This window comes from Miniopterus natalensis, chromosome 2 (genome assembly GCF_054644295.1).
Source record: "Miniopterus natalensis isolate mMinNat1 chromosome 2, mMinNat1.hap1, whole genome shotgun sequence".
Classification (NCBI taxonomy): domain Eukaryota; kingdom Metazoa; phylum Chordata; class Mammalia; order Chiroptera; family Miniopteridae; genus Miniopterus; species Miniopterus natalensis.
The window spans coordinates 184,755,683-184,773,805 of record NC_142082.1 but is presented as its reverse complement, the minus strand read 5'-3'; the positions used below and the strand labels follow the sequence as shown (position 1 = coordinate 184,773,805).

General features: G+C 46.0%; 1 protein-coding gene across 2 annotated transcripts in view; it reads left to right on the top strand.

The window, feature by feature from the left end:
- The window catches only part of SMC1B (structural maintenance of chromosomes 1B), a 48,241-nt gene extending 32,540 nt beyond the window's left edge, over nt 1-15,701 (top strand). The window contains exons 18-25 of one of the 2 annotated variants that reach the window (XM_087814974.1): nt 1,611-1,764; nt 5,004-5,102; nt 6,889-7,045; nt 7,543-7,697; nt 8,719-8,870; nt 10,708-10,777; nt 14,312-14,422; nt 15,600-15,701. In XM_087814974.1, coding sequence (XP_087671100.1) covers nt 1,611-1,764; nt 5,004-5,102; nt 6,889-7,045; nt 7,543-7,697; nt 8,719-8,870; nt 10,708-10,777; nt 14,312-14,422; nt 15,600-15,701 — 1,000 coding nt within the window. Of the gene's footprint in view, nt 1-1,610; nt 1,765-5,003; nt 5,103-6,888; nt 7,046-7,542; nt 7,702-8,718; nt 8,871-10,707; nt 10,778-14,311; nt 14,423-15,599 lie in introns of both variants that reach the window. The other variant, XM_087814975.1, reaches the window with a different exon arrangement.
- The last annotated feature ends 2,422 nt before the right edge of the window (nt 15,702-18,123 follow it).

The following is an 18,123-nucleotide window of genomic DNA, read 5'->3' as shown; positions in this document are numbered from 1 at the left end:
AATGGGGAGAATAGTTGGAAGGACTAGAGGAGTCACTGTTGCTGTGGCTCTCAGAACAGTACCTGACACCTGATAAGCACGTGTATTTCCCATGATGATGACGGTAACACTTGGGCTCTGTTGGCTTTGTTGCACCAACACGACATCAGCTCTCCTGTGTGACTGACACAACCGTAAGTGATCAGATGAAATGTGCTCTGCTTCTGCTCAACTGCTTGGCATTTCATAATTTTCCTTACTGTTCAAAGATCTTCAGTGTTTCAAGTGTCGATGAAAGAACATCCAGCCTAAGAAGAAGTCTTATAAGAGTTTGTTTGAGCCAAACTATCGACAATTGCCAGGAAGCAAAATCTCAACAGATTGAGAAAAATGCTCAAGAATAGCAGTTTTATAGCTTATTTTATACATACAATCAGAAGGAGACGCAAGAGGGTTACATAAAATTCATTGGAGGTAGATTAAGGGGGCGGGAGAAAGCAAAGCAGGGAAGTATCTGAGATGAATAAAAAGTGAGATGGAGAGACACATACTTTTACATTGGTGGGTACAGGGCAGTTATGCAACACGTACAGCACAGAGGTGGTGTGCAGGAATGAGAACAGCGAGGGGCTCTGTGGTCTCCGCTCTGGGGGTAGGCTGTACTGCCCTGAGGGGTCTGGAAAGGGGATTACCCTGACATTCTAAGGGTCTGTTATCTTAGATGCAAAACCACAACAGGCAGGCTCGCTTAAAGTAGAGATTGACCCTTGTCAGGGAAGCTACAGGCTTAGGCAGCAACCACCCACAGTGACTCACTTTGAGTTAGGGTGGTTCCTATGTGGTTACTTTCAGGCCTCCCCTGAGCTTGTCAGGTTTAGTGTGTGGACCCTTTTTGTCCACACAGGATACACCCAGAAAGTTTTTTGTCTAAGAGTCTGGAATGCAATGAAAGTTTGTTTACTCTTGATTTCTTTTTAAGTTTAAACAGAACCACATTTTTGTTTGTTGCCTTGTTCTTAAACTATATAATTCTTATTTTCTGGTTCTGTTTCTAGGTTCTCTTTCAAATCATACATTGTTTCAGCTGGTACATTCCCAAGCCCTCATTTAAGACAGGCACTACATTGGCGGTGGTGGGAGTGAAACGTTCAGGCTGTTGGGTGGGCAGTGACCTATGGGCAAGAGATTCCCTGGGTTGAGGTACATTTAGGGAGAGGTACAGCTTGACTGGGGTGCTGAGCTCAGTACATACACAGGTGACATATTAAAGGTTTGTACACCTGAAGCCTGTGTAATTGTATTAACCAACATCATCCCATTAAATTCAAATAAATAAATAGAAATGCAGCTTGAAAAATTGTACAGATTTAAAGTTAAAGCAAGCAGGAAAGAACAGTATTGTTTTCTGATTGAAGGAAGCTGGCTCATTGTTGAATAATTCTCCCTTGGATTAACTAAGGACTTTCAGGAGTGTTCAGGCTTCCATTACAAGCATCAGTGAGGTCACTTGAGAACGTATAGCGCTCATAAGAAAAAGTAATTTCATGTAAGTTTATAGCACATTTTTCTTCTTTGGTGCAATTTTACATAATGAGTAAAATATCATCACTTTTTCATATCTGTGTTTACAGGGAAGTGGGAAAATGCCAAAAAGAAGTTGTGATCATTCAGTCTTCTCTGGAACAGAAACGCCTAGAGAAGCATAATATGCTGCTTGATTGCAAAGTTCAGGACATTGAAATAGTTCTTCTCTCGGGGTCACTGGATGACATCATTGAAGTAGAGGTATTCTGGCCAGTGATTTTAAAATGAGAGCAGTTGTGTCAAACTTAATGTAATGCCCTTTGCTGCTTAGTGAAATCCCAGCTCTGCGGATCCTTCCCTATGTTCTAAAGCCCCTTAGAGGCAGAGAAGATGCCAGCTCCTCAGACAGAAAAGAGCCAGTCGATCATGACTCCCAAGGACCAGGAATGCTGTGCAGTCCTCTTCTCTCTCTCGCTCATCCAGGCCCCTTTAGCCCACAGGATGGACCAGAGTCTCTTACCTGTATAGAGATATCTAAGAGACACCAGAGAGTTAAAGCTGTTGGGAGCTTGGATATGGGGAGGTGCCATGGGACTGCAGGCAGCGTGCAAGCCCACTGGCATTGGCAGTTCCCTGCACTCTGGAACATTGCATGTGCTGTGTGGAGGGGTCTTACTCCTCACCTTCACCAACTCAAGGTGGTTCTCATAAGAAGCACCTCTCTGAGTCATGCAGGTGGTGAGAGGGCAGGGGAGGCAAGAATGGACCCCCAGGGAATCAGAAGATAAAACCAAGGTCAACTAATGGGCATTTCTGTTGGCCTTTTTTCTTTCTCACTGCATTTGTTTCACTCAGTGCTCATTAGGTTCATTGGAAGTCTACACCCTTAGCTCTGTCTCTCATGTTAGGAAGGATATGAATGTACAGTTCAGAAAGAATATCTTAGTATCACCTAATCCAGAAGATGCTGGAAATAGCTATTGTTTTGCCTCTTAACGTCATCTCTGAGTTACTGTATTAGTGAGCTGCTTCTCTGTGTTCCGCCTTCCACATGCCTCTGCCCTCCTGCTCTGCCCTCATTCAGAAATCCGTTCGGTTCCATACAGTTTTCACTCCAGAAGAGGCCCTCAGTCCTTGGGAATCTTCAGAATGAAGCATCTATAAAACCATACTTCTCTTGCTAATATTGACCACTTCTTATAGCATAATTCTGATGTGATAATACACTCAGTCTTTTTCTCTATTTTAGCAGAGATCACATTCTAGACAGGAGGTAAGGAAAGGAGAAAGCAGTTTCTGGCCACAAATGACATAAACCCACTTCAGATGGCTTTGAGGGGAGGGGAGTAAGTGGGAAGGACTGGAAGGGAGGTGGTCTCATGCACGACAGCCCAGGAATTGAACTCATTCTGGCTCAGCATATGTTGGCTTTATTCTCTCAGTCAGCCTCCCCCATAAGGCTGCAGCTGTAACCACGAGCTTTGACCAGAGGGAAAGAGCTCTTTCCTGACCTCTCAGGAAAATCCTGGGGAGGAACTCGCTGGTTTGGGCCATGTGTCCGCTCCTCCGGGTACAGAGAGAAGGGCTGGGTCTGTAACAGCAGAAGTGGATGGGAGCAGACAAGCCATACTTCCTGTACTATGGGAAGTGATAGAAAGCCTGTTTAAAGGCAGTTCATTTTAGAAGAGGTTTGTTACAGACAGGAGAGGAGGAAGCAGTCTTGGTGACTGGCATCAAAGCCTGTGTTGTTGGTCCTAGTCTCTTTCAGTTGGCAAACCTCTGGAGGTACTCTTCACCCTGCCCACCAGGAATGTGGAATTTACTGCTTTATTAGCTTGAAAGACTTTCGTATTGGGGGGAGGGAATTTCAAAGCAGGTATGAGGACCTTAAGCTGGACTAATACTGAATTATCTAAAAAGAAAAAGGGGTCATTTTGTTCCATTTGTGCTGGTCAAGCCACAAATGGAGTATTGCATCCACTTGTTAAAGCAGGATGCTTTTTAAGAGTAACATGAAGGGTAGTGAAGAGGCCCAGAACATGCCATGCTGAGCAGAGAAGGCTTGGAGACATGATCACCCTCCTCCAATGGAGACAATCTTACCACAGGAGCGGAATCATGCTGGGGCCGGGGTGGAGGCCACAGAGTCAGGCCTCTGCTGCTGGGGAACACTTCCTGCTAGAAAGATGGCGGCCGTCATGGTGAGACCCTGATTGGAATTTTGTCAGCACATCTAGTTGTGGCCATGTAATGGGGACACTATGCAAGATATTCTATAGAATCCAGAATAGAAAAGGCACACGGCATGAACTCTCTCCAGAGGGCTGAACAGATCACTGGGTAGAAGTAATTACAACAGGTGTTATAGGAATAATTGTCTTACAACAGGTGTGAGGTAGAACCTGAGATTTCCCTTCCACTAGAGGCATTCAGAGAGTAAGTTACCTGCACCTTCCAGGGTTCTCACAGAAGATTCTTACGTGGGGAGACCATACCAGATCACTGGTTCCCAAATTACCTTGTGAGCATAAAGCATCTGGGATCTTGTTGCCTAGGAGTCTGCAGTTCTCACAGCTCCTAGGTGAGGCTCACTGTGGCTGGCCCTCTGACCAGGGTTTGAGAAGCAGGTCACCAGATGATTCATGGAAGTTTAATACAAAGTGTGATGTCAAATTACATAAACAGAATCAAGAGGTTTAGGGATTTGGCATTGCATTTTGTATTCAACTTCATCTTCTATGTGATCTGTTTTAACATATGTTCCTAAAGTAGTTTCACTTGTTTTTCAGAGACTATCTAGAAAGAAATGGTGACAGTGTTTTTTCTCTCTTAATTTGTGAATCTTGGTGTTTGGCATCAGCATTATACTGACAGCCCGCCTCCAGCTGACTGCGTGCCCATTTATGTTGTCCGTCTGCTCCTTCCTTCCTTCCTTCAGAGAGTAGTACATGTTGAAACTGAAATGTGTGTTGCCAGTGATTGCACTATGCAATCACAGTGAACACTGCCCACACTCCTCCTTCACATTCCACTTGGGAAGAGATAGGCGCACACACAGAATGGTAAGCAAAAGGTTCCTGTGTTGGGCTGTGATACAGGCTAAAGAAAGGGGAAAGCAGAAAGAATCAGGTGCCTTGGTCGAGGGCAGTTTGCAGTCTTAGATGGAGAGGCCGTCGGCCTGAGCAAAGGTAGGCGGTAAGTAGACGAGGTGAGTGGCGAAATGATGCAGACATCTCGGGGACGGTTGTCCCAGCAGAGGGCAGTGTGCCGGCCCTGGGTGGCTGTGTGCCAGTCCGTGCCATTGGAGCAGAGTGAGTGCAGGGGAGTCTGGCACAGAGGGCTGGATGGCTGGGGCCGGGCCTTCATGGCCTTGCAGGCCAACGTAAAGATTTCACCTTTGAATCTGAGTGAGGTGACAGTCAACTGCAGGGTTGGAGCAGACGGATGAGCAGAGACAACCATTTTCAGATAACAAGGAAAGGGCTTCCTGTGTTTTTCAGCTGGGAACTGAAGCAGAAAGTACCCAGGCAACGATGGACATATATGAAAAAGAAGAGGCCATTGAGATAGACTACAGCCCTCTAGGAGAGGATTGGAAGGTAATTAGGTTCCTATTCATGACTAATTTGCAGTGTATTGAGTAATTAAGTAATGTAGAGTAAGTTCTAGTCCATAGAGAATAAGTGCTGGGGAAAGTAGACTCCCTAATGGTTTATGAAGAAGTAGTGTAGATGGGTTACGTTTTTAAACATTCGTATCAGCATTTCCCACTGAGTGTTTTGTAGGACACTAGTACCATGAAATGTCTTGACAAAGAAGAAAGGTTTCTGTGGTCACTAGTTTTTTGAAAAGGCTACCCCCTTCTTGGAGATTCACAATGAACATCAGAGTATTTGAAAAGTCCTGCAGCAGACAAAAGTAGCCAACAAATCCAGCATCCTGAATCTGCTAGCAGTGTCCCAGTGCAGTACCTTAGTGGGTGACATCCTTCCCAGCTGCAGAGCACAGACCTGGGTCCAGGTGGTGGTCTCTAATTCAGCAGCTTGATCCCTGTTTCTCAGTCGTCCCTACAGGCGTGCAATCTTTGTGTTTGTCCTGAGGCTGCTTCTCTTAGGAGGACAGTGATTGCAGCCACTCCTTGGTTTTCCAGCCACAACCACAACCCTCAGGGAAGAGAGACCTTTTGCAGTGGTGCTGTTCTCACCATTAAGGAAGCCTGGCCTACAAAGCTCCAGCAGCTGGCCCCTCATCACAGTGGCCTGAGTTTGAACACCTGTTCATCCCTGACCAGTCACTGTTGGGTGGGCTGGGCTTAGTCTTAGACCCAGCAGGCCCACCACTCACCTCACCCCCCAGGTGCATGGGACCCATGAGAGAGAAAGGTCAGCGTGGGTTCTGTTAGGCAGGAGGTAACAGTGAATGCAGGGGCCAAGTAGCAATGGACACCATGACTTCTCATCTCATGTGCTCCTAATTAGTATGTTCTGTCGCAGTGGTTGGGCTCCATGATGGTGGTTGTGTTGTCTTTAGGCAATGGGAGAGAAACTTTTGTCTTTCTATAGTCTCTCTAGTGCTTCTGTATTTAGAAAGGCCTTCCCACCTCATTACCAAGTCAATGTATGGTTTTCTTTTGTTTGCCTTTACCTATTTAACTCATCTGAAACTGATTTTAGTATATGCTATGAGGTAGAATCTGTTTCTAAAAAGGTACCCAAGTTAAGCAATTTACTCAACATTTCTCAAATAATTTTCCCAATAAATTAAAATGTTACCTTGATCACATATTAATTACCCCCCTCTGGGAGGTCAAGACAATTTTCCTGGGAGGTGACGCCCCCACCCCTTCTCCCTTTCCTCCTCTCTCAAGTTAGTGCTATTTCTCGTTCAGCTTTCCGCTTTCCTGGTAACCTCCAGGTGGGTTGGATGTCTCTTCCCTGCCCCACGGTGCCTGTGCTTGCCTGTTAAGAGGATTTCAACGCTGCTATAGATACTAGAGTGTATGTCTTACTTCCCTGTGAGCTCTTGAAGGCAAAGACAGGACAGTTTTTATCGTTGAATTTTTGGTGTCTCATAGTAGATGGTCAGTATTTTTAATGAAAGAGTAAAATGAAGGTGATATATGAATTGTTGCTTTTTAGCCAGATTAAGATATGGAGAGAGGTAAAGCACATTCCAAGAGAGCAGCGTCTGTTACACTAACTAAAGCCATGAAAGGGCACAGCCCACTCAGGAAGCCACAAACAGTGCCCCTGACTGCATCAGACAGGAGTGGGCAGAATGGGAGGGAGGGAGGCAGGACCAGAGCCCTCAGGGCTCTGTGCCTGATCCCTTAGCAAGTTGGATCTAAAAGGAATGCCAATCATCGCTGTTCTTTGCCAATAATAGGCTCTAGAATCTGATAAAGAGGTGGAGGCCCACCTTAGACTCCTTCTGCAACAAGTAGCATCGCAAGAAGAGATCCTGTTGAAGACAGCAGCCCCCAACCTGAGAGCCGTGGAGAACCTGAAGACTGTCCGAGACAAGTTTCAGGAGTCCACAGATGGTGACACTGGGTTTTAGTCATTAGCAAGCTCATACTCATGGGTGTTTGGGGTTTGATTTCTATAACATTTATCAGCAACCCCCCTGGATTGTACATTTGTTTTTACTATGTGTATTTTTTTCTCTGTTGTCTTATACTAATGTGTACTTCTAATACTGAATCACTAATTGGTTCCCTTTTGAAAGGTATTCTGCTTTAATTTAAAAACAAGTTTATTGGTTATTTTTTAACAGATAATATATTTTTATTAGCATAGTAGGCATATTAGATGCTGTATTAGAACTTGTCATTATTTAAAAATCGCCCTACCAGAAAGAAAAAGGGCTCATCAGTTGTAAGCCATATTCATGGAGTCAATGGTAATTGAGTTATTTTCCATGTAGATTTTACTCAAGACAACCAAGCTCAAAATCCAATTTAAAAAATAATTTATGCTTTAAAGTTGAAGAGAAGTCCCTCAGTGGTCTCTAAAATAAACAACATTGATTCTCTCTTAGCTTTTGAGGCCAGCAGAAAGGAGGCCAGAATGTGTAGGCAAGAGTTTGAACAGGTGAAAAAAAGGAGATATGATCTTTTCAGCCAGTGTTTTGAGCACATCTCGGTCTCAATTGATCAAATCTACAAGAAGCTCTGCAGAAACAACAGTGCCCAAGTATGTATTTTTTACCCCAAAACATTAATAGGAACTTTGTGTTATTGGTGGTGCTTTTTGCTGGTGGGAAACAAATACCCACCACGTTATTTGAGTGACCCACTGACGGGACAGAATCAGTTGATGAAGACTGGTTATCACAATGGCCTGTTCTAGATCCCACCCACTCTGTCATCGGCCAGCCGGGAAGAGGCTAGATCTCTCCAGTCGTGTCTTCATGTGCAAAATGAGTGGGTTCAATCATTTGTTTTCCAAGTTCTCTTCAGCTCTGGAATTCTGTTGCCTGGTACTAATTTGATTTTCTAGAACTGCCATGGTCTCTGCAGTGAAGGTGAGGTGAGGTAGAGGATCTTGGTAAGTGGTTGAGTTGATCTGGGGTCTGTGGAGGTGACCTGAGTAACAAAGGAGAGAAAGGAACAAAAGGCCGGGTTCAAGCCTAGATATGTTCACTCTAATGATAGTCTCTGCAAATACTGTGGAGTTGAATATGGGATAAAGATGCAGATTGGGTCTTACGTATCTTTCACTCTTTCTCACGGTGTTCCTTTATCACTGAGAGATGATCCTGGAGCAGATACTTAGAATTTCAACCAGAAAAAATTCACTCAGTTTCAGTAAAGTAGGATTAAAAAGGACCTATTAACTCTGAGGGCAGGATTCATCTCTGTGTCTTCAGTACATGGCCCAAAATAGGGTGCTCAATGAATGGCTGACGAATGGACCAGTGAGTGAACTGAAGACTTTTTTTAAGACTGTGGCATGTGCTGCTGTGGTTTGAATGGCAGTCTGGTGGAAGGCCTGATCCTTCATGTACGTTAGAATGCGCCCCCCCCCCCAAGACAACCCCTGTGGTCTGTGATTGCATGTAGAGCTAAATATATTATTTACAGGCATTGATATTTTCCCTTCAAAATGGGGGAAAACCTAACCAATAAGATATGTTACAGTTAAGCCCTGTTGCAAATCCAAGTTAAAATATACTAATTGCTTTTCTGATTTTGCTAAATAACATGTGTTTCAGGCATTTCTTAGCCCAGAGAACCCAGAAGAGCCTTACTTGGAGGGAATTGGCTATAACTGTGTGGCCCCAGGCAAACGGTTCATGCCAATGGACAACTTGTCCGGGGGAGAGAAATGTGTGGCAGCTTTGGCTCTCCTGTTCGCTGTGCACAGGTACAGTCACAGTGAGCTGTGGGATTTTGCGTCAGGGCAGAAACCAAGTGGACTCCTACAGAACCCTGCGAATCACTTGTCTTTATTTGTGTTGAGCAGTTTGTGAACACAAAACTCTTTTCTTCAGCCAGGCAGTTCAGGTGATGTTTTACGTGTACAGCAACTTAGACAAAAATCTAAGAGAATTCAGTTTTTGACAGATTCTTATTAAGTTTCTGTTAGTAGCTACTAATATTTTAGCTTTATAGAAAAGAAATAAAAATATTTGGAGTGGCCAGATGTGACATCAAAATTGCAAGAAAAACAATAACAAACCCAAATCAAACAAAAACACCCAACTTGTATATTATTTACCTCGTCCATGTTCAGAGATATGTTTAGTAAAGAATGTTAAAGTATTTCTTCTGAGAAAAATATTCCACCCTTGTTTCCACTGATGATGGTGGCACTGTTTGTAAAATAATCAAGAAAAATTCACTAATCATGAAGGCAGTTAACTCCAACATCCAGAGCACTGGCTGAAGATCTCATGTGTAGATGATACTGCCTCTGTTCTTGTGGTCAGGAAGACAACATGAAAGTCCTACAGCTGACGTTTACTGGTCTCAGGAAGGGACAGGAATGGGCCATTACAGCAAAGAAAGAAACACCATTAATGCAGGGGGACTTTGGGAAAGCAGGGCAGGGATCTAAACGTGAGCCTGTGTTGAGTAAATCATACCAGAGAAAATGATTCTTAGGTGTCACCTCACCCACTTACTCAACAGATAACGCATTAAATATTTACCGTGTCCAGTGGTGGTTAGGCATTGGAGAGAGAGCAGAGAACAAAACCAAACCCCTGTCTCAAAGACACTTCATTCTAGGCAGGGAAGACAGATGCTAAATAAGGTTTATTACCAAATGAATTCTCTAATGTGGAAATTGTGACAAAATGACAGTGCTGTAGAGAGAAAAAGTGGGGAATGGAGATAGTAAGTAGTAGAGAAGGGTTTGCAGTATTAAAGAGGGTCATCGGGAAGGCCTCTTTGAGAAGGTAACAATTGAGCAAAGATATGAAGGAATTAAGGGAGCAAGGATGTTTAGACATGAAGATCAGCAAGTGCAAAGGCCCTGGGGCCACAGTGAGCCTGGCATCTGTCAAGAGGGGATTGTGTGCAGCAGTGGCAGGCAGGAGTTAGGGAACTACTGTTGGACCAGGGTGAGAGCAGAAGGGTCAGAGACAGGCATGGAGTATGAAGGAGTCAGGATGACTCCATGGGTTTTGGCCAAATCAGCTGGAATGATAAGAGCTGCCATTAATTGAAGAGGGGGAGACCAGAGGAGGGAATAGGGTTGGAGGAACAGGTGAGTTTGATTTTGGATGAGTTGGAATTGCTGAGTAAGCTGCTGAGTATGTGAGGTGAGAGTTCAAGGGAGAGATCAGGACTCGTGATCACAAGTGTGGGAGCCACCCTCCCCACCCCGTGGATGTTATTTACAACCTTGGGGTCAGGTGAAATCAGCAAGGGAGCTCATTAGAAAGAGGGAGTGCTCTGAGCACTGAGCCCCAAGGGCACCAGTCTTCAATAGAGAGACAGGAAGTTGATGGGCAACTGGGAAGGAGCAGTGAGTAAAGGGGGTAGTAGACCCAGACCACCCCAGGTACCACCTGCAAAGGTCACGTGGGATACGGACTGAGAATTGATCCCTGGATTTAGCAGCATGCAGCTCATTGATGACCTAGACAAAAACATCCAAAAGGATGTATCTTTCTTATCTGAATATGGGGAGTCCTCTCCTCCAAGTCTTTTGTAAAACAAATGGGAAGTTGTGACTCACTTGTCCTTTTTTCTAGTTTTCGGCCTGCTCCATTCTTTGTCCTGGATGAAGTGGATGCAGCCCTGGACAATACTAACATTGGCAAAGTGAGTTTCTTTCTGCTTTTAATTTCCAACAGAATGCCTGTAATTCTTGGACCCTGAGCAAAAATAGTTTGATAATTGTTGGTTAAAAATCAAATCTAAGTTAAATATCTACAAACAAGATGGTTCAGGGTAGTTTCATTCAAGGTTTAGGGAAGCCTCAGAGTTGTTGGGGAATCTACATGAGTCGAGTGAAGATTGTGGTGCTGGGTCCCCAGAATGGCTCCTGGATAACTGGCTTCTCTCCTGATCTAGATTTTGGGATGTTAGGGTCACTAATAGGCCCTGTGGCAAACAGGACCAAGTTAGTTGTTCAATAAAGTCCAAAAATAACATAAAATTTCAGAGGAATTAAAAGTTCAAAAGTGTGCCCCCCTCCTATTTATTAAAATATATCCAATTACTGCACTTCTGTGTGATGTTTTCAGTATTTGAGACAATGAGGGAACTAAGGAAACAGTTGAACTCTTGAGAGTTCAGTTTCAGGTCAGCTTTAAAGGTCAGTGCCTAGATGTACAAAGCCACCTGGAAGGGGCTCTCAGGCCACACAGCTTGACTTTTTGACATGAGAATGGTGTCAGCCATGGAAGTATGACCAAAGGACAGAGGCAAACAACAGCAGGACCCATCACTGCCCAGGGAGGGATAGCTCTAGCTCTGGCCTGCAGGGTCCTGATGTCATAATCCTCCTGGTTCAGATTCCAGGCACGTCCATCTTCCAGGGATGACTGGGCTTTGCACTTACAGCCACTTAGCAGGAGGCTGCTCTGGCCACTGGTAGATGTTTCTCATTCATTTGTAAATTGGCGTCCTCGCTTACACCTTAGTCTCGTGAGTCTGGTTAAGGAGTCCCCCTTTGAGAGATGCACTCTTTGGGGTGCCATTCAGGTTCTGAGTCTCTGAAGCTGACCTCCTCCCTAATTTCTTTTTTTTTTTTTTTAATATGTATAATTTTTATTTTTGTTTGAAGTATTACAGATGTCCCTTTTTCTCCCCAATGACCCGTCCCCCCCCCCGTTCCTTCCCCCTCCCCAGTCCCTCTCCCCACCATTGTCCGCGTCCTTGGGTTGTGCATATATGCATATAAATTCTTTGGTTACTCTCTCCCCCTCCACCCTCTCTCCCCCCTCCCTCTGACATTTCGTCAGACTCAACTATGCTTCCATGTCATTGAATCTATTCTGCTCGTCAATTTATTAAGTTCTTTAGATTCCACGTATAAGCGAGATCATGTGATATTTTTCTTTCACTGCCTGGCTTATTTCACTTAGCATGATATTCCCCAGGACCATCCATACTGTCCCAAAGGGTACGAGATTCTTCTTCTTTACAGCTGCGTAGTATTCCACAGTGTAAATGTGCCACAGCTTTTTAATCCACTCATCTACTGATGGGCACTTGGGCTGTTTCCAGACCTTAGCTATTGTAAACTGCACTGCTATGACTCCTCCCTAATTTCTACTTGGAGTCTCATGTGAAAGGCTTGGGAGAGCCCAGACGTTCAGAGATGCCATCTGAGGTACCTTCTAATGGCATAATGTTGCCTCTCAGTATTTCCCAAGGTGCATTCATCTAACCCGTGCCTCTCTGGGGGCCTGCTCTCTGAGCATATCAGCGTACGTGGGAACAGGACCACTCCAGACCTACAAACTTAGTCCCCCTGAACCTTGTGGAGGACAGGCAAGAGCCACATCCTGTGACCTGCCAACTTTAGGGTAGAGAATGCAGAGAACAGGAGCACCTTGTTTCCTGAGTGTCACCCAGTCTGCGTCAGCTAACTGCGCTCCTCTAATTGCACTCCAAGTGCCTTCCTCTAATTGCGCCCCTCTAAGTGCCCTCCTCTAATTGCGCCCCTCTAAGTGCCCTCCTCTAACTGTGCCCCTCTAAGTGCCTTCCTCTAATTGCGCCCCTCTAAGTGCCTTCCTCTAATTGCGCCCCTCTAAGTGCCCTCCTCTAACTGCGCCCCCCTAAGTGCCCTCCTCTAATTGCGCCCCTCTAAGTGCCCTCCTCTAACTGCGCCCCTCTAAGTGCCCTCCTCTAACTGCGCCCCTCTAAGTGCCCTCCTCTAACTGCACCCCTCTAAGTGCCTTCCTCTAATTGCGCCCCTCTAAGTGCCTTCCTCTAATTGCACTCCTCTAAGTGCCCTCCTCTAACTGCGCCCCACTAACTGCCTTCCTCTAACTGCGCCCCTCTAAGTGCCTTCCTCTAATTGCACCCCTCTAAGTGCCCTCCTCTAACTGCGCCCCTCTAACTGCCTTCCTCTAACTGCACCCTGGGCCCGACCCATTTGATTCATTTGGGCTCTTTGTATCCCATATTCTGTTAGAGGGTAGTGGGCATCTTATCTCAGTCAACTGCATCTTTTCTCAGTGGCATTTAGGATGTCTTCCACATCTTCTAGGAAAATTTAGATGTTTGTATTAATGGCATCTCCAGGTACTAGGTCTTACTTAAGACTCTTCTATCGTTGTCTATCCTGTGTATTAAAAGCCTCTTCACTTCCAGTTGCCCTCTGAGATCTGTGTTCCTGGCTCTCCATTGCTGTACTGTGTGAGCAGTTGTGTAGCATGAGCAACTATGAAGCAGCTCCACTCCTGCTTGTGATCAGGGTGCCCAGCATTCATCCCAGGTAGCTCTCCAAGCAAAATGCATGCCTTCTGTCCGTGCACCTACCTCCTCTCCCAGTGCAGTCAGCATCGCAGGACTTCAGTCCTGCATCAGTCACCACTGTTGCCTCTAATGCTGGAGTTCCTCCTATGAACTCCGCCTCAGTCAACAGCAGTTTCCCTCCTCACATCACTCAGCTCTGCTCGTGACTCAGTGCTCACCTGAAGCTTCCCATTCCTGCTCCCAGCACTGTCCTTAGTACCTCGGGTGCCTTCGGACCCAGTACATTGGAGAAGACACATTCTAGGCCCAGGGAGGTCCAGGGCGTTGGCGAGTGTCTTACTGACTGTGGCTCGAACCCAAGTTCTTCATGGTTCTCCAGGTTCTGAGATTTGTTCACTAAGACCCATTTCCATCCAGACTGTGTTCTGTTCATCTCATTCCTGGAGTTGAGTTGACTTTCCTGAGGAAACCACTGAGTTCACCTCTAACCAAATGACCAGATTATGGACACGTCATTGCCATATTGGCCCCGTTTTCAGGCTTTGAGTTGGCAAAATAGGAAGTTGGAAGTTTAATTACCAGTCCTTCACCCTCGTAAAGTATCTGAGTGGTCGTTTTAACTTGTTACGAAGGCTGACTGCATATTTACAGCATAGTGTAAAGTAGAGCTTTATCCTTAAAACTACTCTTGTAGTTTCAGATCTTAGATTTAATGAGGTTTTTATTTTTCCTAACCTCTTATTTTAGAATCTGAGCTATTTCTATTTCTGTGGTTGTAGTAGGTTTACTGACCAGAAGCACCAGGAAGGCAAGAAAGTGCCCATCACCTAAAATGGGCAGACTGAGACCTGCAGGATCCCTGTCCTCAGAGCCCAGCAATGAGGCCTTTCCTTGCTGGTGAAATGGGTGCTTTTTCTTTCCTCCCAGGTAGCAAGTTACATCAAAGAGCAGACTCAAGAGCAGTTTCAGATGATCATCATTTCCCTGAAGGAGGAGTTCTATGCCAAGGCGGATGCCCTGATTGGCATCTACCCAGAGGTGAAGATGGGGGAGGGGACAGTAAGACCACCTTCCGGTTCTTCCCGGAGACTGTAGATACTGATTGATTTCTGCAATTGATTTCTATAGGCTTAAATTATTTTTTAATCAAATAAGATTTAGAAGTAACTCCTCAACTATTTCCCTGTCCAGCACAGAGATTTTAGATATGAAAAAGCCAATTGAAAACCGCAGAGCATGTTTTTGTAAAACAATAGTACATATTAACTACACAGAGTAAACTAAGACTGTAATTCCCATTTTTGTAATGTTTGAACACTTTAGGCAAAAACAAATGCATTGTGGTGGAACTAACAAGGAGCCATTTCTCTTCCAAAAATACCAGAGGGAGAAACAAACAGCTCCAGTTGTGTAGTGACTTTCAGCGTGAACGTGCCTGTCTTCAGCCGTTCAACATACTCGTTGTGATCGTCCCATTTTTGGACGATGAGTTGCTAAGATAAAAATAATTTCCCTTCCTGTGCCTACAAATTGTTTGAGAATCACTGAGATGTGCTGCAGTAGAGAAATGAAAACTCTCACTCCACACTGGGGAGGAAAACAGTCTTCTCTCCTTCTTGGGGTCTCTGGCCAGGCCTATAAATCAGGCTGGCGAGACAGGTTAGCGAGAGAAACACAAACAGGAGCTTAAGAACCGAGCGTCGCCCTGAGTAACCCCGGGGAGGGGGGGTGGCTAGAACCTGGGCTCCTCTCCCATCGTGGGCTGAAACGGGGGAGGGGGTGGGGGGGCGTGATGGGCAGGCAGCCAGGAAAAGGGTGGGAAACAAGTCAGGTTTGCTCTGCAGATTCAAATTCATAACAAATAAGGGTAGAGAAGTGTCATCTTTTACATAAATGTAAATTTCCTTTAGAAAAAGAAAACTTGTGCCTAGTTTTCAGAGCTTTTCCTGCATCTGCTGGTTCTCAGTAGCTCAAAACAGTCCATACACCAAAGAGCCCCACCAGGGCGCGGCACATCCTGGGGCCCTGTACCAGGTAATACAGAAATAAGCAAACAAAGCTGATGTAAATGCAGGCAGAAGAGGCCTTTTTAGGTGGCTACGGCGAGCTTCCTTTTTAAATGCAAATCCAGATTCACTACTGGCTCTTATTTTATGCTTAGTAACCTCTTTCCTTCGTAGAAGGACTGACTTAACTGCCTGCTCTCCCGTTTCAGCATGACGACTACATGTTCAGCCGAGTTCTGACCCTAGATCTTTCTCAGTATCCAGACACTGAAGGCCAAGAAACCGGCAGGAGACAGCAAGAGCCCCGTTAGGGTCCAGAGTGCCCGGAGCAGCTGCCAGCTGTCAGAGCAGATGACAGACAGTCGTCAGTGTCATCACTGTTTAGTTCTGACTCCAATGTTCAAACAGCTGTGGGATAACAAACTTCTGGGGCAAGCAAGACAGCCGTGTGCCATTTAAGAGAAAGCTTAACCGCTACGAGCCAAAGGTGCTGTTGCTCACTTCCCACAGGCAGAGATTCCTGTGAGTTAGTTTTGAACAATTAAAAAAAAAAAAAGTACAATTTATACCATAGTTTTAAGTTCTGTGTTGAAAGCCAGCCAGAAAAATGCTGAATTCCGCATCATCTTTACTCTGGTCCTGCCTTCTCCACTCTAGTCACCTTCAAAGGATACTCTTGGTTTCTGAATATTCTAGTCATAGGGTGTTGAACCTGCGTTTGAGAAGTTATTGCAGAGGAACTGATGTCAGTATGAAAATATCAATAAAAAAGGTTATTTCAAATGTCTCCAATCTACAATTTTATAAACAAAATTTTAAGGTTGAACTGAATTACATCTGCTTCAGAGCAGTCCACGTTTTTCTAAATGTGATTTGTTAGAAAGGCAACGAACACGGGCTTCCCCAAGTGACAACTGACTTCTCCACTAAGTCCACTGTCACAGGTGGGAAGAGAGTGGCAGAACTGTCGACAGTACTTCATTTCCATCGCGGGACAGCCAGGACGTGTCTTATTTGAGGCAGCTTTGGGCCAGTGCTAACCAGGAGTAGCCGCCTCAGGTAACAGACTCGCGTTTGAACAGCCCTCGTTGCAGGTAAACAGACGCACTGCCCAGGAAGGGCAGTCAGCCCTGCCTCCCGCCCCAGCGGCTCGTCTCTGAACTGCAGAAGCCCCTCTGTCTGCCCTTTGTTCTGTTTCATCTCAGCCACCAACCTTCCTGCCTTGAAGCACATCCCTTAACACTGTCATGTCCTTTCAGTGCCACCTGAGCTCAGTGTCCCCATCATCTCCTCTGGGCTGTCCTTGTCCTCACTCTCAGAACTTGGACCCAGATGGTCAGTAAGGAGCATCCCAGCGTTCCTGAAACCACCCTGCTGTGCAACAGTGAAAGCCGGCGATAGGAAACCAGGGGTGGGAACACCGCGCCCAAAAAACCACCTGTGGCTGACACACCACAGGGTTAAGATCTACACAAATGTTATAGTAACTGCAGCACTTTCTCTCGCAACCACCCAGAAGCTGGCTGGTGAAGCGGGCTCAGCGGGTGCGGTGGTGGAAGGGGGTGGTCCAGGCGGTGTAGGCTGGGCAGGCTCGCGGTGGTGCATTTGCTGTGACCTGTCACCCAGCACGGGGAGGTCAGCAAACAGCCAAGAGGCTCTTACACCTGTGTTACTGTTTAAAATGCCACCATGTAAAAATGGAAGAGCACTGCAGCGCCCCCTAGCAAACGGCCAGGCTCTGTCCTGTCCCCGACCCGGGGTCAGCAGGAACAGCCTACGTAAGCCAAGCAGATATGCGCAGTGCTCCTCGGTCAGCCACGCTGGAGGGAGCCTGCGTGTTAAACCCCGCATCACGGCAGAACTGACAGTAGACAGGTCCACTCTGAACAGCAAGGCCTCTGCCCCCGCGCGGCTCTCGGCTGGCCCCGAGCTGGCTCTGCGGCACGTTCCAGGTTCCCTCCTGTTCCCTGTCATTCCCTGTGTTGTGATGTTGCCACGCCCCGTGTCTGCCCAACTTTCCCTCCGGTATCCACCCCCCGATCCCACTTTGTGAGTCTTTAAAAAAACTACGTTTGCTTTTCAAAAACGAAGCACATGGAAGTAATCACTTGATTTCACAATTGAGTGGCAACCGATGGTAAAAACTCTCACCAAGTAAATCAAAGCCTTGGCAGAGCGAAAGTTGAGCAGAGTTGAAGTTAAAATTTCATGACCAGAGTAGCATGAAAGATTTGTTTCTCATGCTTCACAAAGACGACAAGATCCGAGCAGGTGAGCTCAGCCCTCTCCACGCCCCACCCGCTCCTGTTCTTTATGCCTGTGGGGAGCTCCTGCGCCCTCCATGGGGAGTGTCACGGTGCCTGGAAGAAATGTCACATCAAAGTTGGCAGCCTCTAAAATGGGAACCAAGCAGGGCCTTTGCCATGGTCACAGAGCAACCCCCCCCCCCCAACACACAAGCACAGCAGGCAGCCGCTGCCCCCATTTGGCGCATGTACGACACTGGAGGCAACCTGCCGATGGTCCTCACGCATTGATGTCGTGTGCCCCCCCCCCACATGACTTCCCGAGAAGACCTGCCGTTCTTTCAAACTAGTTGTGAACGTTTCGGAATCCCACAGCCCTGCTGACCTCGTCCTTTGAAAAGACCACTCTCACCAGGTTCAATACCGCAAGTACTCTTTACTATTTAACAACATAACAAACATACGTTGAAAGTTTTTACTATAGTAA